The 24,920-nt window shown below is 39.7% G+C and overlaps 1 protein-coding gene across 1 annotated transcript; it reads right to left on the bottom strand.

The window, feature by feature from the left end:
* Positions 1-378: 378 nt before the first annotated feature.
* Positions 379-24,911, bottom strand: tnfrsf1a (tumor necrosis factor receptor superfamily, member 1a). The gene is made up of 12 exons (XM_033981113.2): positions 24,815-24,911; positions 24,467-24,628; positions 22,902-23,056; positions 21,609-21,689; positions 20,493-20,583; positions 19,466-19,591; positions 16,876-17,031; positions 15,436-15,514; positions 12,414-12,463; positions 10,955-11,124; positions 8,906-9,026; positions 379-6,048 (listed from the first exon to the last, which is right to left on the bottom strand). Exons 1-12 carry the CDS (start codon positions 24,909-24,911, stop codon positions 5,753-5,755), a joined length of 1,584 nt encoding a protein of 527 aa, XP_033837004.2. The 3' UTR covers positions 379-5,752.
* Positions 24,912-24,920: the final 9 nt, after the last annotated feature.

Genomic DNA, 24,920 nt, shown 5'->3' with positions numbered 1-24,920 from the left:
TGTAGTGGAGTAGAAAGTACAGATACTGCTCTCAAATGTACTGCAGTAAAAGTAAAAAGTATCCACTGTAAAATATACTTAAGTAAAGTACAGATACATAAAAATCCTACTTTAGTGCAGTACTTTACTTCTTGTACTTGAATTATTTTGCACGAGCTGATCTTTAAATAACTTTATACTGCGATCAAATGTACTGCAGTAAAAGTAAAACGTATCCACTGCAAAATATACTTGAGTAAAGCACAGATACATAAAATTCTACTTTACTTTGCACTTTACTACTTGTACTTGTTGAGTTTCCGTCAGTGGTTTTCAAACTCCGTAAATCCTTTTCTAAAACAGGAAGAATGAGTCGGAGTTTGAGTGACATTTCAGAAACCAGGGCAAATATTAGTTTAACGTGATTCAGATTTTGTTAGAAGAGGTCGTCCCGTCTCAGAGTTTAAACGACACGACGGTTTACAGACTGTTAGTTAGTGAGTTAGTTAGTTAGTGAGTTAGTTAGTTAGTTTATTCAGACACACACATAAAAACAAACAAAACGATGTCACAGTCGCACAGAATCCGTCCAATTGTGACTGAAAGGCGTTGGCTGAAGCTAAACTTATTTATGCCTAATTCCACATTTAAATAACAATAAACACAACAAGAGAAAACACAACAATTTCAAATAATTATACAACACAGAAGAAATACATTTGTTTTTATGTCTTACGGTTTCCTCTGGGTTTATATTTATACATATAATAATCATTAGTCCTTATTATCATGATCATAGGTGTTATTTTTAATCATCAACATATTATTATTATTATTATTATTACTATTTTGTTTTCTTATTACATAATTTATATCACGTCAGACAAAGTTTGTACTATGTTCATTAATGTTCAGTTCAGTTGTCATAGTAACAGTTTTACTATTGCTCTATATTTTTCTAGAACTTTTATGGTAATTTGTACATTTTTTTTAATACTTTAATTCAGGGGCGTCAAACATATTTTCACCGAGGGCCACATCAGCAAAATGTCTGCTCTCAAAGGGCCAAATGTAAAATAAATCTAACTAATTTTATAACTTGTTAATTAACTGTTTCTGTATTTATTACTTATTCAAGTTACAAATATTACACGTGCATTTGCCTCGACTTAAAAATATGACTGTGTATCTGCAGATCTCCTGATACACTGAGATTTTAAGACCATCATACCTTTTAATTTACTCTGTCGAGGGCCACATAAAACGATGTGGCGGGCCGCATTTGGCTCGCGGGCCTTGAGTTTGACACATCTGATTTAATCGATGTGCAGCTTTTTAATTCATTATCCAGACGATTCCATAAATTCCCCCCTGTAACTGAGATGCAACGTAGTTTTTTGGGGTTTTTTTTGTAGTTCTTGCCGTAGTTTTTTGGAAGATCCCAGTTCTCCTCAGATTATAGCGACTCTCTCTGGGTCTGAACAGCTCCTGGACACAGTGTGGAAGCGTTTAAACAAAACAACTGCTGAATTAAACTCCACAGGATCGTTTAGTTTGAATGTTTTTAGTTTAATAAAGAGCGGGTTAGTGGGTGCGTCATATTCTGCTTGACGGACAATCCTAATCTCTTTCTTTTGTGTTTTTTTTGTCTTTTTTTTGTGTTTTGTGTTTTTGTATCTACACAGACGAGGCGCCGTTTAACCCGTTTAACATTTAATATCCTAAAGTAAAATACACAAATACTGATCTTCATTTATTCTTGTGGCAGCACGTGTTACTTTACTGCAGAGGTGGAAAAAGTACTCCGTTTTGTTACTTAAGTAAAAGTACATATACCGAAGATACTCAAGCTTTACATGAAAAAAATCAATTTAACTAAAAGTATCTGTAAAAAATACTTGTTCTTATTTGTGTATTTTTGCTTTGCTCAAACTACGAACGTTAGAAATAAACTCTTCTTTTTTCTATATTCGTAGTATTAATATATGTACGTGTGTATTTATTCTTTATTGTGAAAACTCTGAAAATAAACAGTTAAAAAATAAATAAATAAAAAGATGAACCCTCAGACTTTTCAGCGCGTCTCAAACTATTATAAAAAAAAAAAACTTTTACTTTTCAGTCCTGTTTAAAAATGTAGCGCAGTAGAAAGTACACATACTGCTCTCAAATGTACTCAAGTAAAAGTAAAAAGTATCCACTGTAAAATGTACTAAAGTAAAGTACAGACACCAAAGATACTCAAGTAAAAGTTTCACATGAAAAAACTGACTTAAGTAAAAGTATTTTTCTTTTGTTTCTATATTCGTAGTATTAATATATGTATGTATTTACTTTTTACTCTGAAAACTCTGAAAATAAACAGCTAAAAAAATAAAAAATAAAATAAAAATAAAAAGAAACCCTCAGACGTTTCAGCAGGTCTCAAACTATTATAAAAAAATACTTTTACTTCGGAGCAATGTTCAAAAATATAGTATCCACTGTAAAATCTACTTAAGTACAGATACCTAAACTGCATACTCTAGTACTTGTACTTCATTACGTTGCATTACTTTATTGCTCTTTTTCAAATGACGTCACAACTTTCATATTTAATACAAACGGGGGAAGTGGAGCGGTGGAAAAAACAGTTAAAATGCAGATTTCTGTTGTAATTCTGTGAGTTTTTGAGTCTAGTCTCTACAGAAAAGCTCAAGTTCAACATTTGTGCGTTTACTTTTTGAATATTCGACCCCAAAGTACAATCAAATAATCGATGAGGACGTGAACGACAGGACGACAGATCAATCACACTTTACACTTCTACTTTATACCATGAAATATCTAGAAGGTAAAGAGGAAGGAGGAAATTACTTTGGCCAGACGCAGTATATTCCCACAAAGTTTAATAAACACGGTGACTATGTGGAATGTGGTTCTTCGAGCTGCTTTTGTCGAGTTAAAATCATAAAAAAAGCTCATTAGGCTGAAGAGTTGTCAGCAATTCCTAAGTATGTAAAGAAACAACAAGCAGCGCGCATTAAAAACACAATAACAAACATGTAATAACGATACTTTTATTCAAAAAAATCAGAGAATATAACATTGATCTTTGCTGGTGGAGTAAATGCCGCGGCTGCAGGAGGATTAAAATACAAGACGTGTTAATACCGTGCAATTATAAAAGTGATAAAACTGTTTTGCGCTTGGCTGAGTGTGATTCACGAGCGTGCACAGACTGGTCTTGAGTTCCTGGCACAGACGAAAAAAGGTGTGTCCCGCTGTTTTTGCGTCTGCCGAATGTGTAATACTGCGATGATGGGGCTTAAAGGAATGTAAATGCAAATACTCGACTCAAGAGGGTTAGAGTATACAGTTATGTCACAACAGTTAAAACGCACAAAACAGAAGCGGAATGAGCGGAAAAAACGTTAAAAAGCTGCGTTTATATCATAGACTGTATGTATCAGGCGTGTCCAAACTGTGGCTCCGGGGCCAAATGCGGCACTCAGACTGATTTTTCTCGGCCCTCAAGCTTCCCCCGTGTTACTTTAAACTGTACTTTTTACTGTACATTTCTGAAAATCTACTTTAACAAGCTCATATCAGATATTTTACGTGTCCCGTGAGGATGTAAGTCTGAATAAAGGTCTAGCGGTTCTGTCTAAGTTGTAATAAAAACGCGGATTTGAAGTATTCACTGTATTCGCGACCCTCAATCGGCCGTTAGCTTTGTCTGTGTTTATAAATCTGGCCCTTAATGAGAAAAGTTTGGACACCCCTGGTTTATATAAAGGGACGTAGCTAAACTGCTAGCCATCGTGCGCCAAATAGAAAGTGAAAATGGGCGCGATTCCGGCTCCATCGACTCATTTTCCATGTAAAAACTCGTAATTTTGCTTTAAATGTTCGTATTAACCCGCTCTACGTGATCCTGGGGGTTTTATTTGTCGCTATAGTGACCGTAAAAACAAGATATGAACACGAATAAAAGACAAATTAGGCTCCAAAGTCGCTCCTGCTAGCGTTAGGAACAAGTTTGATTGACAGCGTTGCTAAACCAGCGTTGTGGGCGGGAAGGGGCGTTACCTTCAACAGCCTCGCTCCGGATTGGCTCTTTGGTTGCTATGATACTAACTGCTCTAGCCTCGACAAGCTTCATTTGGAGCTGAACGCTGTCGGCGACGTCGCACTCACTTAATCCACTTATTTTACACAATTTCAGGTTTTAGGTCCATGCTTCACTGCGATTGGTTAAATCCAGCCGTCACTCGCGCAGTTTGACCGAGGTGGACCAATCAGAAGAGAAGGTGAAATCCTGATCTGGTCATTTTACAAAAAAAGCACCAAAACGTCCACATATTTACCCGATAAAACACATGACAAAACAGCGGGCGAGCGGCAGAGTTTTACTTGCGAAACACGACTTAATGTTGAAATCCTGGGTTTATACTCGACTGTAAGACGTCGGACAGTTTCCTATGAATTTCACGCTTCACTGTGATTGGTTAAATCCAGCTGTCACTCACTCAGCGTAGAAAAATAGGAGGAGTCGATGTGGGAAAAGTGTCCGGAGAAAAGCATTAAATCCATCTAAAATATTCAACCGTTGCTTATTCATAAACGTTCATAAAATACTGCAATCCAGGGGTAAGAAAGTAGCACCGTTGCCATGACAATTAATCATTCAAATACAGTATTACATCTTTTGAAAAAGGTGAAAAGTGCTCAAAATGGCGCCTATAAACAGGAAGTCCAGTACAGAAGAAGACACACGTAGCTATTGCTTTACTTTCACATCTTGCTTCGCTTGTGCAAAAGGGTTTGTTCACACACACAAACTGCACCAAAACTGGGTCTAAACCTAGAACTAGACCTGGACTAGACCTGGACCGGACCAGGACTAAACAGGACCAAACCGAGAGTGACCCCCGCCCCACGTAAAAACCATCACCAGACATATTTTCAAAAGTATCAGCTCCTTTAAACAGGATAAACAGTGTCATGTGACTGTCCTTATGCGAGAGTTTACTGGTCTACTCTGTGAAATGGTGGTTGCGTACAATAAAACAGCTATTTGAACAGTACTTGGCCTTTTAGTGCGGTTTTATAACGCGACTTTTACGCTAACCCCCGTTTTCTGCTATGATACAACACTGTTCACCGTCAAAAAAAAAGTTGAAAAATAATCCTTGGAGTAATCCTGTACAAGACGTGCTCCTCTGCGTTTTAAAGTCCATAGTTTAATCCTCCATCGTTGCTCGCGACTACGGAATCTTTCACGCCGCTTTAAACTCCCCACTGTTGCCAGCAGAGGGCGCAGCGGCGGCAGCGTTCCTATTTCTATAAACTTTCACTTTCTCAGTCGATCTACACAAACGCTGAGGTGCGCGCGAGCGTTTAAAGCTGCACTATGTAACCTTTCGGGCTTGGAAGGTCGGTCTGTCTGTCCGTTGCTCGTCTCCATGGCGACGTTATCGGGGTTTTTTCCCCCGGCGTGTTCCGCAGTGTGGCATTTTTTACTGATCCATCATCGATCACGTTAATTCAGAGGTTTCTGTTGCACGAGAAGGTAAAAAAGGTGTATTCTTAGTGTTACCGGGATCGCCTCTCCGCGGATTTAACCTGTAACCGGACCTGATTGCATAGGTAATTTTAATGCCATACTGTGGGACGCTCGACGGAAAGCGGTAACATCTCCACGGAGACGCAGCGCACCTTTAAAAAGACAGATTTAAAGCGTGATACGGGGCTTTTTTTGATCGTGTGGCTCCATGTCGTGTCCATTGATTCACAGCAGGTTGAACTTGGCCTCCAGCTCCTGCGCCGTCTGCTCCAGGTACATCAGTCTCAGTTTGTCCAGCAGCTCTTGCAGTTGGGGCAGGTGCAGCACCTGTCCGCCCCCTCGGCAGGTGACGCTCCGCTGCTCCGCCCAGGCCTTGAGCATCTGGTAGTGGGCCTCCTTTGTGCAGCGGTGGTCCAGCTCCGCCCGCTCGATCACAGTGTCACTGACCCCCAAGGAACGAACCAGCTGCTTGACCTGGAGAACCGGCACCAGGTCCAGAAGAGAGTAGATCATGTCCACCACTGCACCATAAACAAATATGATTAATAAACAAATAAATGATACATAAACACATAAACTAATAAATACAATACACAAGTAGATCACGTCCACCACTGCACCATGAATAAACAAATATGATTAATAAACAAATAAATATGATACATAAACACATAAATACGATAAATAAATACATAAATATGATAAATAAGTAGATCACGTCCACCACTGCACCATAAATAAAAAAAATATGATTAATAAACACATAAATATGATAAATAAATGTCATGGAGCCTGCATTTCCTGTCCTCCTGTGCTTTCTCCCCCTCCCCTACCTGTCTGCCTGGAGCTGGGTGGAGCTCCTGACTATTCCCGCGCGCACCTGGAGCGCATCTGTGCATTTACCGTCACCTGCTGCCGAGTATATGAGGGCTCAGCAGGAGACACTCGGGGCCAGACCGTCCGCGTGTCAACGTGATGCTCCAGCTTTAGTTTTTGTATTTTGTTGCCTGTCTGCCTGTTACTCATTGGACTTTTTGCCACCTTCCAGATTCCTGCTCTCGCTCGTTCCTGCCTCTGTGCTCCAGCTCCAGTTCAGTCATCCTTCTGTCTTGCCTCCTGTCCCGTCTTGGTCTCCGGCTTGCTCCTCGTCTCCTGCCCTGTCTCCCGCTCTCTGGACTACTCCAGCCCGTCCTGCTCCGGTCTCGTCCTGATCCTGTCCTCGCTCTGGTCCTGGCTTTCCCGTCCCTGCTCTGCACTACGCCCGTCTGGTCTGCCTCCCGCTCCCTGCTCCCCGTGTGTTAAATGAACTATTAAGAACTGAATTTCACCATTTTGTAAATAAACGCTGTCAACTTGCCCTGAGTCTGCACTCCTTGGGCCGCACCCGCACCAGCCGTTACGACAATAAACAAATACATATATAAATAAAACACATAAATGTGATAAATAAACAAATATTATGAATAAACACATAAATATGATAAATAAATACAATAAATAAACTAATAAACAAATAAATAAATACAATAAACAAACATAATCAAATCTGGAATAACTCATGAGGAAAAATATGTAGAAATGTTTAAATAATGAAATGTGGCTCCAGACTGTGTCATAATGTGGTGACTTTGGTGTATTATAGACTAAAAATAGATATAAAAAAATAAAAATGTAATAATAAGAAAACAATCTAGAAATGTGTAAGTAATTACAGATCATACAGATCAGATCTGTGGAGAGGAGAGCTGGCTTACAATGGAAATGGTTGTTTTTCAAAGTATTTTGAGCAATAAAAACAACACAAAAACCTGTGATTGAATAAATGTAAACTCCATCAGTTTAATGCCGTAGTAGTGAACGTTCAGGTGAAGCAATAACATCTCCATGGAGACGGACACTCCACCAGAAAGTTACATTATTTTTACATTACAGTTATTTTACATTAGGTGTGCACTGGTTTGGACTAAATTTAAATATAAAAAATTAAAATGTAAAAGGAAAATATAATGCTGAAATGTGTAAATAATTACACCACCACTGTGTAACTTTTAGCCAAAAAAATTTACTGTACGAAAAGTTTTATTGCCATTTTGGATGTTTTTTTATTGCAAACCTGACGTTTATTTGGCCTGGAAATGTTCCCCTCGCTGTAAAATTTAACAGTGAGATAAAACGCGTCAAAACGTCATTCAAAACGTAACAAATGAAGGGAGTGGAGGTGTGAGAGGAGGGATGGGAGGATGGAGGGAGGCGAGAGGGAGAGAGGGATGGGGAGAGGTATGGGAGAGATGGAAGGAGGGAAGGGAGGAGGAATGGGAAGGATGAGGGGAGGGATGGAAGGAGGGATGGGAGGAGGAATGGGAAGGATGAGGGGAGGAATGGGAGGAGGAATGGGAGGAGGAATGGGAGGAGGAATGGGAAGGATGAGGGGAGGAATGGGAAGGATGAGGGGAGGGATGGAAGGGAAGGAGGGATGGAAGGGAAGGAGGAATAGGAAGGATGAGGGGAGGAATGGGTTGAGGGGAGGAATGGGAGGGAAGGAGGGATGGGAGTGGGCAGTATATCATTTCATTTTTTTGTGTTTATTGAATGTGACAGTTTTATTTGTGCTGTTTTTTTATTGCATTTGTTCAGTTTAACTCGATGCAGCTGTGAATTTATGTCAACACTTAAATACTGACAGGACATTTAAATAAAAAGAAAGAACAAAAGAAAATACCAAATGTATCATATAGGACCAACCATAAGAAATAAAAAATATCACTCTGAGCTGGATCAAATCTACAATCAAATCTAAATCACTATAAATCACAGGAAAAACTATAAAAACACAACATTTCATAATTAGAAATAAAAATCTGCTCTACGTGCTGTTTTCTGATGTTCTAATGTCGTTTCCTCGTCACAAACAGACCTGGAGTTGTGTTTTTTTTGTTTCATTCACACACGTTTAACACACAAACCTGCACATTTAGGCTTAAAACACTCTGTTCCACCTTGTGATGTCATCATGTGGTAAAACAGGAAGTGCTCCGGTGTGTTTTTAAACTCCACACACCTTCATTTCTAGAATCATTTGGATGATTTCAACCCTGGAATCGACAGGTTTTACTGAACTAAAGGTAAAAAAGGAGCTGGGAACATGAAAACTCCCACGTCATGACATCACAAGGTGGAACAGAGCGTTTTGAGCTTTGCAGATGTGTGAATGAAACAAAACGCACAACTCCAGGTCTGTTTTTGAGTCCATTTTGAGTCATACGGGACCTTTAACGTCTTTATAACTGACCCACTGCATGTTCTGACACCAGCGCACGTCTAAACACTTATGAACATCCACATTTTGTCATCAGAAAAAACAAAATCGACTCGTCTTACTCTTTATTTCCAGGGGGACGCAGTCGGGCAGGTTGGACGGATCGTGGCTCATCAGATGGAGCGACATGGCCTGAGACGGAACGCACTGGTTTAAAGACTCCTCATGGTGGACTGTCAGCTCCTGGCAAAAAAAACAAAACCATAAAACAACCAACAAAAACATGAAATCTGTGCAGTCATTACTCACAGGAGACATGACAGTTACGTAACACAATCAGGTCAATTTTGTAATAAGTTATGTGTGTTTTTGAGAGGAAAAAACGACATTTAACACCCACATCGACGTTGGTTAATATAAATTCTTACAAACGCGACGTCGTTTTATTGCGTGGATTAATCAAAAGCGTTTGGAGAGTTAGAAAATACGCGATTAAATTTTAAATCTTTGAAGGACGTCACTTCTAAGGTCGATAAATTACTCGCTCTCTTCCTTCTCGAAGACGTAGACGGCAAAAAGCTGCTGAATTAAATGACGAGCAGTGGAGTAATGTTACAAATACTGTCTGTCTAACAACGTCAAACAATAAAATATTAGAAATTATTATACATTTTTTGCACAGAGTGTATCTGACCCCATGAGGAGGAGTAAAATGTTCGCTAACGTGTTTCCTAAATGAAACAAATCTCATAAATCTCACACAGGTTCTTTCTTTCACATGTTTTGGAAATGTAGTCAACTGAGAGAGCTCCTGATTGGCTCTTTGGTTGCTATGATACGAACTTCTAGTCTCGACGAGCTTCAGTTGGAGCTGACGTCGCACTCACTTAATCCACTTATTTTACACAATTTTAGGTTTCGATTCACTATAAGAGGTCAGGCATTTTCTTATTTTGGTAGTCAGGGAGGAACTGTTGTTTTTTTGTTTGGTTCCGCTCGACCTGCAAAGTGTGGCGTGTCTGCAAAGTATATTAAAGTTAATCAAAGTAAAGCTCATTCTACCTCCTAAATTTGGGTCCGCCAGCGAGGTGTGTGTTTGTAATTTCATGCGTTTACTTTGTCTTTTATTATTATATTTCTAATTGTAATTTATGTAAATGATTTAGTTCGACGGTCGTTCAAGTTTGCACATATATCAATTAAAGATTCATCCAACCATCAGTAAAATAACTCTTTATTGACACGAGGAGGTGGCGTGATACTATCCAAAATCTGGAATTTAACACACGACTTTACTGTTAAATTTGCCAAAAGTTTCCTTAAATTATCTCCTAAGAATCATTTTTGGCATTGAATATGATATGTATGATGTAGAAATTAATCCACTATTACAGAAACAGTTGGGAATCGTGTCATACTCATCAGAAAATGTATTTTAACCCAAGATTTTTTTCTGAAGTGTTTTTATTCTTCTTAGGACATGAAACAACATTGTGAACTGCCTGTAAAAATGAATTAACTTGTGTTCTATTGTAAATAAAGTAAATATACAAACACATGTTTCTTTTTATGCTTTGAAAAACATTTAAACAACTTTTGGGAAGTTTTAACACTGTTTAGGCCTGAATAAGAAAACTAATTAGAGGAAATTTACTTGTAGTTACACCGACTGACCACTGAATTGATCTCAATGGAGTGTGGCAGCAGAGAGCACTCTAGAGGCTCCACCATAAACCAGTGCATTAAAGAGAAAGTTGTTTTAGTTGTTGTCCACTGCAGTGACCGCTGTGCACCAGAGGGTTAATTAAGTGAAACACAGACATTTGGAATATTTCAGCAGCTTCTACAAGATATTTCTCATTTAAAAAGACTCAAACATAAGCGTTAAAACACAGGATGGACCTAAACGACGATTTATGGAGGCGAATTATTGACCTCTGACCTTTCAAATTTAGTAAGTCCAACTCCTGACCAGAAAAAAAACAAACAGCTGTAGCTAGTATCAGTAACAGAAGTGAAAAAAGCTATTTCCCTGTTTAGTACGATCACATGAATGTTTTAAATGCAAAGTGTCTGATGTAAACGCGTTGAAATCCCAAATTGAAAAGTCCCAGAGTGAATAAAAACACGTAAAAACACACCGAGTATCACCTTCCCTCATCAGCACAAACCTGGTATATTTTCGGAGTCTCTTCAAACTGCGAGGACGACCGCAGCTTTCTCTTCGTTTGACGTTTCGTAGCAAAGTGCGTGACGACGACGACCAGCACCAGAGTAAAGATGACCGCCACCACCACGCCGGCGATCACGTTAATCACAAACGAACTCGTGTCGGGTTGTTCTGGAAAAGAAGAAAACATCGATTATTTAAGTTTAATCATTCCCCTGCACAGATGGTCGGCTCATACTTCAGACACGGAGCTCGTAAACGCCGCAGATTAACAACTTTTACTGTAAAATACGGATAAAAAGACACTGAAATAGAGCAGACGCTTCCTTGTTTTTCTGTGAAGTGACTTATTTTCGCGAGTCTCCTGCTTGGTTAAAGTTCAAGACGTTTAAGAGGATTTAGTTGAAACAAATACAGACGCCTCAGGGCAGCTCTGGCTACAGCCGGAGCCGAGCCAACGTCGAGTTTGGAGAGAATGAGTCAGTGCCGCTCTGAAGCCGGACACGCCTCTAAACAGCAATACAAGTGTGTAGTACATTATTATTTACTCATTTACATTTTAGATCTGTACTTTCTACTTTATATATTTAACGAACAGTTTTAAAAAAGGTTCTAAAATCTACAAAAACAGCCAGGCTTGTGATTTTGGTCTTAAAATGTTCGTATTAACAGCTTTTGTCTCCATTTTCAGCCTTAACGACCCTATTCCACCTTTAATGGCTGCTTATTGTTCTCTTTGTTTCCCGTTTGCTTTGGGTCTTTCGCTCTGGATCAGACCTGGACGACAGGTTACACTAGGAGTCTCAAACACGCGGCCTGGGGACAAATTGCGGCCCGCGAGACGATATTTTGTGGCCCGCAGGACAATATGAAAGTTTTTAGCATTAGCAATTTTAGCATGTTGTGTGTAGAAAGTTCCGCCAAACCGGTAAACTCCCCCAAAAAACACAGATGTCACTCGTGCCGTGTACTCCCGTCACAAAAGAGTCAACAAATAGTGATGTATATCCGTAAAATCTACAAGAATTGCGATATTTCCTCATGATTGTTGAAAACAGCGATGACGTTTACACAGACGTTAGCAACGGGTTTGATTGACAGCGTTGCTAAGCGTCCACTCCCCGCTAAACCAGCAATGCGGGTGGAAAGTGGGCGTTACCTTCAACAGCCTCGCTCCTGATTGGCTCTTTGGTTGCTATGATACTCGTAGTTGGACTTCTGAAAATAGGACTACGCTCCAAATTATATATAGCTATAACTTCTAGCATCGATGAGCTTCCGCGTCTTTATACAGTCTGTGTTGTTAAAAGTAAAACCTACATTTGATTTGGACATGTTTACGTTGTATTAGGGACACAGAAAAGTCACATACTGTTCCTTTAACTGGATTTAAAATAAGTCTCAAGAGTATTCACAGTTTTGGTTTCAGGTTTTGTAAAAGTACATTCCGTCGGCGTTACCTTTGGTCGGCTCTTTGCGTGGGCAGTGGTCTGGACAGTCTTTGGTACAACTGTAAAAAAAAAAGAGGGAAATGCTCGTGACTAAAGGAGGAAGCGGAACAATGTGAGAGGAAGAGATAAAGAGAAGTGCAGCGGAGAGGTGAAACTTTGGGCTCAACGCAACGCACTATAGCACACTGAAACACACTAACGCACTATAGCACACTGAAACACACTAACGCACTATAGCACACTGAAACACACTAACGCACTATAGCACACTGAAACACACTAACGCACTATAACACACTGAAACACACTATAACACACTGTATCACACTATAACACACTGAAACACACTAACGCACTATAGCACACTGAAACACACTAACGCACTATAACACACTGAAACACACTATAACACACTGTATCACACTATAACACACTGAAACACACTATAACACACTGTATCACACTATAACACACTGAAACACACTAACGCACTATAACACACTATCACACTATAGCACACTGAAACACACTAACGCACTATAGCACACTGTAACACACTATAACACACTTTAAAACACTGAAGCACAATATAGCACACAATAACACACTGAAACACACTGAAACACACTGAAACACAATATATCACGCTGAAAAATCCACTAACACTGTAAAAAACTGAAACAAACTGTCTGTGCTGGTCTGAGTGAGTCAGGGATTAAGTGAGTCTAGTCTAGATTAAAGTGTCTGTCTGTCCATCTGTCTATCCATCTGCCAATCTAAATGTCTGTCTGGCGTCTATCTGTCCATCTATCTATCCGTCTGTCTATCCGCCTGTCTGTCCAGCTGTCTGTCTATCCATCTGTCTGTCTGTCTGTCTATCTATCTATCTGCCTGTCTGTCCATCTATCCGTCTGTCTATCTATCTGCCTGTCTGTCCATCTATCCGTCTGTCTGTCTATCCGTCTGTCTGTCTATCCGTCTGTCTATCCATCTGTCTGTCTATCCATCTGTCTATCCATCTATCCGTCTGTCTATCTATCCGTCTATCTGTCTGCCTGTCCATCCGTCTGTCTATCCATCTGTCTATCTGTCTGTCTATCTATCTATCTGCCTGTCTGTCCGTCTATCCGTCTGTCTGTCTATCCTTCTGTCTATCTATCCGTCTATCCATCCATCTCTCTGTTCATTTGTTTTATTTTCCTGTAGATCTTAGTGTTTTCACTGACCACACAGAACATTTATATAAAAGTTTAAACATGTGACTTATTCATAACATTAAAATGATAATTATTCATATTCAGAACATTTTTACCGTCAAAACTTTAATCGTCACGGCGACAGAATCATTAACCACAACTATTCATTTCAAACCATCAGAGAATCAGCTCCAGACTGAAACTGTGGAGCTGAAACTTTTTATTAGAAATTTATTTTGTGAGATTAATTAATTTGTACACGGCCCCTAACAAAAAAAGAAAGAAAGAAAGAAAAGAAAGAAAAACAGACAGAGAGAGGTCAAGTTTATGAAATTTCCTCTTACAGTTTCTCTAAATCAGGTTTATCTTTTATTTTTGCCTTTTTCAGATAAAAACTTAATTGTTTCGAGATGTTTCTGAGGCGTTTGAGTCTGTTTTTAAAAGATCACTGCACATATCAGTCTCACTTTGTCACTTCCTGCACATGTTTTTTACTTTGCGTCACATTCCACAAACATTTACAGGAAATGGGGAAAAAACTAAAGTGAAACCAACTAATTCAAGGATGTCCAAACTTTTATCACGTGTAATGAAACATGTTTGAAGCAGAAGACGACAAACCAGTGTCAAAACAGGGAGTTAAACGCTGCATTTAACAGTTTGGGCAGAGACATTGTACCTTTCATAAAAAAAAGCATGGAAAAAGAATGAAAAAAGAATGAAAAAAGAATGAAAATAGCCTCCCCAAAAAACGAAAAAAGCCAGAAAAAAGAATGAAAAAAGCCAGAAAAAAGAATTTAAAAAAGCACGAAAAAAATGAAAAAAAAAATGAAAAAAAGGGAAAAAAAATTTTAAAAGCACGAAAAAAGAATGAAAAAAGCCCCCCCAAAAAATGAAAAAAGCCCAAAAAAAAGAATGAAAAAAGCCCAAAAAAAGAATGAAAAAAGCCTGAAAAAAGAATGAAAAAAGCCCAAAAAAAAGAATGAAAAAAGCCTGAAAAAAGAATGAAAAAAGCCCCCCCAAAAAATGAAAAAAGCCCCAAAAAAGAATGAAAAAAGCATGGAAAAAGCCAGAAAGAAAGAATGAATAAAGCCAGAAAAAAGAATGAAAAAAGCCAGAAAATGTATTAATGTACTAATGTAATGCATAAAAAATGAAAAAAAAAATTGAAATAAACTAAAGCTAAAATGTTAAATATAATGATCTAATGCTGAGGAGTTTTAATTTGAAAAAAAAAACAAAAAAAAAAAAACAACAACAAAAAAAACAGCATATATATATTTTTTAATTAGTTTGACAGATGTAAGTTGGAGACTAGTCATTTCAAGATAAACTAGTTAACTAGTACTAATTCTCTATTTCACTTCACGTTACTTCTCACACATGTTTTTGTAGTTCTACGTGTTTTAATTCACATTCCCAAAAAATATTTACAGGAAATGGGAAAAAATGAAAGTGAAACCAACTCATTTAATGCATAAAAACTGGGGGAAAAATAATTAAAAAATGACTGAAGTGAAGCTAAAATATTACATATAATTATCCAGTGCTGAGGAGTTTTAATTTGATAAAAAACAAACAAACATATATTTATTTTTTAATTAGTTTGACATATTTAAGTTTGAGTCAAAAGAGTCATTTCGATATAAACCATCTCATTTCATCATTTTAACCTTTATGATTCCAGTTGTTTTTGTGATTTAGTGTTAAATTTACGCCTCCTGTGACGTTTTTGTTGCTGACAGTGATGGAATTATGGTTTTACGCAGGTCACTTCCCCAAAGGGACGTTTGAAATAGTCTAGACCAAATAAGGTATGAGTCAAAGCTGCGTACTTGGTGCAGGGCTGGCACTTGTGGTTCACTCTGTAGTAGTTTTCTTTACATTCACAGACGGTGTTTGAGTCGGGAGAACCTGAAACGGGCAGAAACGGACCACAGTGAAACTTTGAAAGATTATTATGTGACGTCACTGAAAAAAGCATGGGAAAAAGCACAAAAAAGGCAGAAAAAAAGCACACAAAGCACGAATAAAGCATGAAAAAGGCATGAAAAAAGAACGAAAAAAGAAAGAAAAAAGCATGAAAAAAACACGAAAATAGAAAGTAAAAAAGCACGAAAACATGAAAAAAGCCTGAAAAAAGAATTTAAAAAAGCACAAAAAAGCACGAAAAAACAATGAAAAAAGACGAGAAAAAAGCATGAAAAAAGAATGAAAAAAGCATGAAAAAGAATGAAAAAAGCACGAAAAAAGCATGAAAAAAGAATGAAAAAAGACAGAAAAAAGAATGAAAAAAGCCCCAAAAAAAGAATGAAAAACGCCTGGAAAAAAGCACGAAAAGAGCATGAAAAAAACATCAAAAAAGCCTGAAAAAAGAATGAAAAAAGCACGAAAAAAGAATGAAAAAAGCACGAAAAAAGAATGAAAAAAGCACGAAAAAAGAATGAAAAAAGCACGAAAAAAGAATGAAAAAAGCCTGGAAAAAAGCACGGAAAGAGCATGAAAAAACCATCAAAAAAACATGAAAAAAGCCTGACAAACCCTCGCACACGCTACAATGACTTCAGTTTGTTGATCTGAATTTGAGCCGTTTTTATCACGTTTGCTCAAATATTAATTAAAATATCCACAATCCTATAATTATTATTTTTTAATGTGAACAAAATGAACTAGAAACTTTATGTCTCTAAACACGACTCAGATCGACTTCCCACGACTAAAACCAGGACTAAACCAGGACTAAACCTGGACTAAACCTGGACTAAACCTGGACTAAACCAGGACTGAACCTGGACTAAACCTGGACTAAACCTGGACTAAACCAGGACTGAACCAGGACTAAACCAGGACTAAACCTGGACTAGAACAGGATCAAACGAGAACTAAACCTGGACTAAACCTGGACTAGAACAGGACCAAACGAGAACTAAACCTGGACTAGAACAGGACCAAACCAGGACTAAACCAGGACTAAACCAGGACTAAACCAGGACTAAACCAGGACTAGAACAGGACTAAACCAGGTCGGCCTGTCGTTATGTCACATGTTGAAGTTCGATATATCGCTGGAGTAAATAAAGATGATAAACGATAATATTTAAACTCATTTCTGACACTGACACACAAACCCACGGGCCGATCCCTCTCCATCTTGAAAATAAGCGATTAAAGATCAAACCTGCACGAATCAGCTCAAAAACAACTTAAGAGAAGAAAAAGGAAACGACAGTGACGTGAAGCTCCGCAGACGTTCACTTTGTTCTGCTCAGACTTACATTTCTCTGTTTGTCGTTCGTTTTCTTTACACGTTGAACATTTGCGACATTCGTACGTTTGTCTGTCGATGTGACTTTTGTAGTATCCCTCGATACAGCGGCACACGGCGTCTTTCTTCGGCTGACACTTTGACACTTCGACTTCAAACAGATGAGCTGACGACAAAAAACAACAAAGAAAAAAAGAAAAGAAAAAACTGAACATCTAAGTTTTACACATTTTTCTGACAAAACTTTGAGTAAACCAGGACTAAAACCAGGACTAAAACCAGGACTAAAACCAGGACAAAATCAGGACTAAACCAGGACTAAACCAGGACTAAACCAGGACAGAACCAGGACAGAACCAGGACTGAACCAGGACTAAACCAGGACTAAACCAGGACAGAACCAGGACAGAACCAGGACAGAACCAGGACAGAACCAGGACAGAACCAGGACAGAACCAGGACTGAACCAGGACTAAAAACCAGGACAAAATCAGGACTAAAACAGGACTAAAACAGGACTAAAACAGGACTAAACCAGGACTAACCCAGGACTAAACCAGGACTAAACCAGGACAGAACCAGGACAGAACCAGGACAGAACCAGGACAGAACCAGGACAGAACTAGGACAGAACTAGGACAGAACCAGGACTGAACCAGGACTAAACCAGGACTAAAAACCAGGACAAAATCAGGACAAAATCAGGACTAAAACAGGACTAAACCAGGACTAAACCAGGACAAAACCAGGACTAAAACAGGACTAAACCAGGACTAAACCAGGACTAAACCAGGACTAAACCAGGACTAAAACAGGACTAAACCAGGACTAAACCAGGACTAAACCAGGACTAAATCAACACTTCCGATCGGGGGCAGGAGCCTGTTTAACCGTTTATGAAATAACCAAACAGAAAATCTATAATGTTGAATATTTTTTGTTTAGGGCTCGTCCATATTTGTTTTATTTACATTATAAAGACGTTCATGAGACAACAGCACAAAAGAGAAAGAGAAGTGAGTTAGCTGAAGATTTTGTACTAAGATTAAACTCACAGGATTCTCAAGTATTTATATAAACACTGTACATAGTTTCCTGGTACTTTTTCCTGTGCAGATATCTGTTTTTGCTTACCTCATCATTGTGCCACGCCCCCTTATGTGAGACTTCGACAAAGAATTACTTCAGAATAAATTAGTACTACCTTGTTCCGTGCAGAGGTTGAGTAACAATGGAGATGTTAAAGGGCAAATATTACACAATTTCCTGATGTTCTAATGTTTCCTCGTCACAAACAGACCTGGAGTCGTGTTTTGTTTTGGTTCTTTCACACAAAACCTGCTGATTTAGTCCGACTTTAACCAAAAACCATGTCAAAATATGATGATTTTGAGTTAAATCTTCTGCCTCCACTTCAGTCTTAGAACAGTGAGAACATAGACAAAAGTAAAGTCAAGGGAAAACCATGGAACAAAAAAATAACATCTACACCACATATGTCAAACTCAAGGCCCGGGTGCCAAATGCGGCCCGCCACGTCATTTTATGTGGCCCGCGAGAAGATATTTTAAAATAACAGTCATGCAATTTAAAATAAGTCTGAGCTGCTTTAATGTTTGCACTGATAATAAACTAATGAGATTTTCCCAGCAAGTGGAACTGAGAAATATTTGCAAATAATCATCACAAAATGTTCATGAAGAGGAAAATTGTCGGCGTGGAAGGAAGAAAAGTGAAGGTGAATACAAGTTTGAGCTTTGAGGAGAAAGGGGAGTCCTAAACGAGTCCTAAACCAGGACTAAACCAGGACTAAACCAGGACTAAACCAAGACTAAACCAGGACTAAACCAGGACTAAACCAGGACTAAACCAAGACTAAACCAGGACTAAACCAAGACTAAACCAAGACTAAACCAGGACTAAACCAAGACTAAACCAAGACTAAACCAAGACTAAACCAGGGCTAAACCAGGGCTAAACCAGGGCTAAACCAGGGCTAAACCAGGGCTAAACCAGGACTAAACCAGGGCTAAACCAGGGCTAAACCAGGACTAAACCAGGGCTAAACCAGGGCTAAACCAGGGCTAAACCAGGGCTAAACCAGGGCTAAACCAGGGCTAAACCAGGACTAAACCAGGGCTAAACCAGGGCTAAACCAGGACTAAACCAGGGCTAAACCAGGGCTAAACCAGGGCTAAACCAGGGCTAAACCTGGGCTAAACCAGGGCTAAACCAGGGCTAAACCAGGACTAAACCAGGGCTAAACCAGGACTAAACCAGGACTAAACCAGGACTAAACCAGGGCTAAACCAGGGCTAAACCAGGGCTAAACCTGGGCTAAACCAGGACTAAACCAGGACTAAACCTGGGCTAAACCAGGACTAAACCTGGGCTAAACCAGGACTAAATCAGATCTAAACCAGGAACCAAATTCTTAGCCTAAATCTGCAGGTTTGTGCGTTAAACTTGTGAGAATGAAACACAAAAACTCCAGGTTTGTTTGTGACGAGGAAACGACATTAGAACAGATCAGGTGCTTTAAAGTACAATCTCTTTAGGCTGTTGTCACATGACCCCAGACGATGGCGGTGTAAACTCACGTCTGCAGCGTCGGCAGCTGAAACAGTTTGGATGGTAGTTCATCTGGTCCATGTACTGTCCATCGGGGCATTGAGTGCAGTTGGTCCTGTGGTTTGACCCATGGCATTTTTCTGCGAGTTTAAAACCTGTGAACCACAAAGAGTTTAGTTAATTTGGTTATTATAAGTCTGAGGTCATTTAAATAAAACTGTGCAATGTTTTCTGGAAATAACAAATGTGTAATATTATGTGTTTATATCTGAATTTTGAGGTGTAAATGTCAAAAAGCTGCACTGTGGGCGACAAGACACAACAAAACACAATCTGAGTTTGACAGATTTTTCTGACAGTTTAAGTTCATTTCATGCAAAACTTTAGCCAAAAATGTCACTTCTGTCTCTGAGTAAACCAGGACTAAACCAGGACTAAAGCAGGACTAAAGCAGGACTAAAGCAGGACTAAAGCAGGACTAAAGCAGGACTAAACCAGGACTAAAGCAGGACTAAAGCAGGACTAAACCAGGACTAAACCAGGACTAAAGCAGTACTAAACCGGGACTAAACCGTGACTAAAGCAGGACTAAAGCAGGACTAAAGCAGGACTAAACCAGGACTAAACCAGGACTAAACCAGGGCTAAACCAGGGCTAAACCAGGACTAAACCAGGACTAACCCAGGACCAAAATGGGGTTCTATCAGGACATGCAGGACTGTACTTTACAATGAACAAACTGCACGGGGAATGAAACAAAACAAAACTCCAAACTCTGATAAAGTTCACCCACGTGGCCTCGTATGAATGTAGCGTGTGCGTGAGCGTTTGATGCTGCGCCGAGCGGCCGATGGCACAGACTGGCAGCCTCGCTTCTGTCAGTCTGTCCCGGGGCAGCTGTGGCTCGCTCGTGGAGTAGAGGTTATCTCAAAAGGCGCTGTCTAATTCCACTGTTTCATGCAACTTTGGACCAAAAAAACGCAACTATTTTCTCTTAATGAATAACTGTTTTGTGAAATATTTGCATTAGTTCCGTGTTCTCGTTTTCGTACGCACCTGGAGGACATTTATCGCAGCAGATTTTGTCCTCGGTGAGAAACTCTCGTCCCTCCTGGCATTGGATGACGGCAGCGGGGACGGACAGGGACTGGAGACGAAGAAGAGGACAGATTATAGACCATTTCAAGAGAGTTTTTCCAGTACTTATACTCCGAGAAAAGTACTATCTATAGACGTCTGGTGCTATTTACTAATGTCTGTACAAGGTCATAAATGGATATAGAGTTAGCCGTTTACAGGAAGGTAGAAAACGTCACGAAAAAGAAGTTCACAGTCACTGAAAAGACGTATTACAAGAACTCTTTTCAATGTAAAGATGAAGAGCTGTGTCATGAAAGTAGCAGGAAGTAGCAGGAAGTAGCAGGTTCCAGTGTAGACGTCTTAAAATAACTACAGTCTGTGTCGCATTCTTACAGAGAAACAAGTTTAAGTCGATGTTTAAGACGCACAGTATTCACCACGAGGTTTAAAAGTAAAGAAATAAAACTAAAATCATGGTTTCGAGAGTCGATATGGCTGTTAAGTATCGAAAATCAGATACTAATTTATACTAAAACTAGTGTCGAAACTTGAAACGAACCTTTCCTGAAGCTTTAGAGCGATTTTGCATTGTATCAGAACAAGTATAAGACACACAGATGAGTATATACACACCCCCTGGACCACTATGAACCTACTGGACAAAAGGAAGTACTACAATTTAATGTTGAAAATCACCTTCTGTTGACTAAAGAATGAGTGTTTTTTTCCTTTGAGTATCATTGTGGTTTCTAAGGAGGCCTGGGGACGCTTTGGGGTCCCATCAGAGGAGCTGGAGGACGCGTCTGGGGTGAGGGAAGTCCAGAAGTCCCTGCTCAGACTGCTGCCCCCCGGATAAGAGGGAAGAACACGGATAAAACGACATCGAGTCTATTCGTTAACATCGAAAAACACCTTGAAATTTCAGTACTGCGACAAAACTAATACCCGAAAAACTCTCATCTCTCGTCTCAGTTACGAAACAAAACCCTAATCGCTGTTATTTGGGAGATCAGAAGAGTTTCAAGTGGCTCGTCTACAGTCAAACGTTGACTCCTCGCCGTGTTTCAGTGGTAAATTTAATCAGTTTCTCACCGTGAGAAGCAAAATCGATAATATCACATGTCTGTTTTTCTCCAGCACCTCCATGTTCTGCTTCAGTCCATCAGAAACAACCTGCAAAACATCAGAAAAAACACTCAAAATTAAAGACGCACCGTGTTTTACGCAGTGCGGCATTAAACGCATCAGTCTCCATGGGCACAAAAGATAGATAGCGTGATAGATGTTTAATGCAATGCTGTGGGACATCTCCATGGAGACGAGCAGATGCTGGACTGGACCACCTCCCACAAAAGTGACATTTTGTTCATTTAAGTTGTTCCACGTGACTCTGAACTTCCATTTGAAAGATTTTGGTAAAAAAAATGAGTGTCCTGAGTAAAAATATTTTGATTGCTTTTTTTTGGGTCACGGGAAGAAAAAAAACAAAATAAACAGAGTCAAAAGCGATTTGGGTTTCACTTAAAGCGCAATACTCCACTGCTCCACTTCCTACAGGCTTCACCCTCGTCCTACAGGCTTCACCCTCGTCCTACAGGCTTCACCCTCGTCCTACAGGCTTCACCCTCCGTCCTACAGGCTTCACCCTCCATCCTACAGGCTTCACCCTCTTCCTACAGGCTTCACCCTCTTCCTACAGGCTTCACCTTCTTCCTACAGGCTTCACCCACTTCCTACAGGCTTCACCCTCGTCCTACAGCGCGCACAGGCTTCACCCTCATCCTACAGGCTTCACCCTCTTCCTACAGGCTTCACCCTCGTCCTACAGGCATCACCCTCGTCCTACAGGCTTCACCCTCTTCCTACAGGCTTCACCCTCTTCCTACAGGCTTCACCCTCTTCCTACAGGCTTCACCCTCTTCCTACAGGCTTCACCCTCGTCCTACAGGCATCACCCTCGTCCTACAGGCTTCACCCTCTTCCTACAGGCTTCACCCTCTTCCTACAGGCTTCACCCTCTTCCTACAGGCTTCACCCTCTTCCTACAGCGCGCACAGGCTTCACCCTCATCCTACAGGCTTCACCCTCGTCCTCCAGCGCGCACAGACTTGCTTCACCCACGCCACAGTGAACCGGACACGTCCACAGCTGTAGTGACTCGTATCAGCTGAGTTTTTGTGTTTCTGTCTTTTTGGTCTTTTGGTCTTTTGGTCTTTTTGGTCTTTCACGTGTGGCCTGTTCATCTTCATGACTAAATAAACTTTTTCACATTCTTATCCGCGGTTTCGTTTTAGTATCACACCACAAACGCCCACAGCTCAGCCTCAAGTCAGATATGAGTCTCCTTTTCCCACAATGCCCCACAGACGCTTTACCGTCACTTACCTGAGTCTGAGCCACGGCGCGCGCACAGGTGAGCTCCTTCAGCTGCGCCACATTCTCACAGGTAAATCCAAGTTTCGCGTAAAATGGTGAAAGTTTGAGCTTCTTGGTCCAAACGGAGACGCAGCGCTCGAGCCTCAGACAGAAAAGGGGCGGGACTAGACGGGAAACAACTGCGTCACGAGCTTCAAGGAATGAAGAAATGTGGCACTAAGCTGCTGTTTGAGTTTGTAACAAGGTGTTTACAGACTTTAACTTGGTCTATGTTTGGCTTTAGCTTAAGAAAATATCCTGTAACTAATAAAACTGGTGAGGTTTGTCTGAAAATCCCTCATAGATGTTCTCTGTTGATGCTGTCGCTTTTAAAATGTGTTTAAAGTGCATCATGTTTGCTCTTTCTGTCCAAGCTCTTTCTGTCAGAGCTCTGGGGAAGCTGTGGGACTGCTGGACACTCACATCTTTAGGAAAACTTAACATAAACCTACAGCTTAACGCAAAATATTAACTTTTTGGTGTTTCCGGAAAAGATTGTGCAGCAAAAATCTTCAATCTAATCCAAATCCTTTCAAAAATCATACTTACTGCTGTTAATTTTCTCACCAGAAACACAAATTCATTATATTTCAATCCTTTTATCGTCTTATATGAGTCTCTAAACTATTGCACGAACCTAAAAACCTTGAAAACAAAAGCTCTGTGTGCACAATCTCAAATATAAAATGTATTGTTGTATTTCTTTTTCTATTTGTCACTTTGAGAGGAGCAGTTGAGGCGGCTCGGGCATCTGCTCATGATGCCCCCTGGAGGACACTCTAGGGAGGTGTTCCGGGCCTGACACACTGGAGGAGGCCCCAGGACACACTGGAGGAGGGACTATGTCTCTGGGCTGACATGGGAACACCTTGGGGTTCCACCAGAGAAGCTGGAAGACATGTCTGGGGTGAGGGAAGTCTGGGAGTCTCTGGTTAGACCGGCCCCGGATAAGAGGAAAAAAATGGATGGATTTGTTATTAAATTGTTATTATTATTATTATTATTATTATTATTATTATTATTATTATTATTATTATTATTATTATTATTATTATTATTATTATGTGTTTATTTTTACATGTATTTTTTAATTTTTTTAAAATTATTATTATGTATTTATTTTTACATGTATTTTTTATTATTATTTTTTATTATTATTATGTATTTATTTTTACATGTATTTTTATTTTTTAAAATTATTTTTATTATTATTATTATTGCACCTGCCCTGTAAATGGAAATGTAAAAGCTTAAACTTCTTGCTGGTCTTTTTTTTATGCCATTATATGTTTGAAAAAACAAAACACAAAAAAAAAAAAACACAAAGATATTCCACATTAATCATAATTAAATCTGTATTTTTATGTGTTTTCTGCTCATGTAAAGCAGCAAATCATCTATTTTTTTTGTGAGACTAATGAATTTTTTGTACACGGTTCCTGACAAATAAAGAATAAAGAAAGAAAAAGAAGAACGTGAAGGGAAAACAACAGCACAACAAACAAACAAAGTGAAATGAAGGACCAAATGCGCACGGTCCTCAACATGGCGCCCGGTTGCAGCTGCACACACCGTCACAACGACCTCAAACCCTCTGAACATCACATCACTGCACTTTTCTTCGCAGTAGGTGAAAGAGGTCGCCGTCTTCCTCCGAAAACCCACATCCTCTCCTCTTCTCTGAGCAGAATTCGCTCCTAAAAGCCGGAAACGCACGTGCACACACTTAGGGTTTCCAGTCGTTCTCACACACACGCACACACACACACACACACACACACGACCCTGACCACAGCCCTGGAGACGTTCTACTACAGCCAGACCGTGTACTTCAGGCCTAAATATAGTTTTGTGTAAACAGCAGAGTGTGCAGCTGTTTTTACGAGTAAACTTTGGCTTATTCCGGTCAAACTTGTTAAAATGAAAACTGTAATGAGTCTGTAATGAGCTCATCCAGGCTGTTCGTTTACACACAGTCATTTCTGAGCT

The sequence above is a fragment of the Periophthalmus magnuspinnatus genome, chromosome 16, assembly GCF_009829125.3.
Source record: "Periophthalmus magnuspinnatus isolate fPerMag1 chromosome 16, fPerMag1.2.pri, whole genome shotgun sequence".
Classification (NCBI taxonomy): domain Eukaryota; kingdom Metazoa; phylum Chordata; class Actinopteri; order Gobiiformes; family Gobiidae; genus Periophthalmus; species Periophthalmus magnuspinnatus.
The sequence above is the reverse complement of the archived record's forward strand: the minus strand, read 5'-3'. Positions and strand labels throughout refer to the sequence as shown.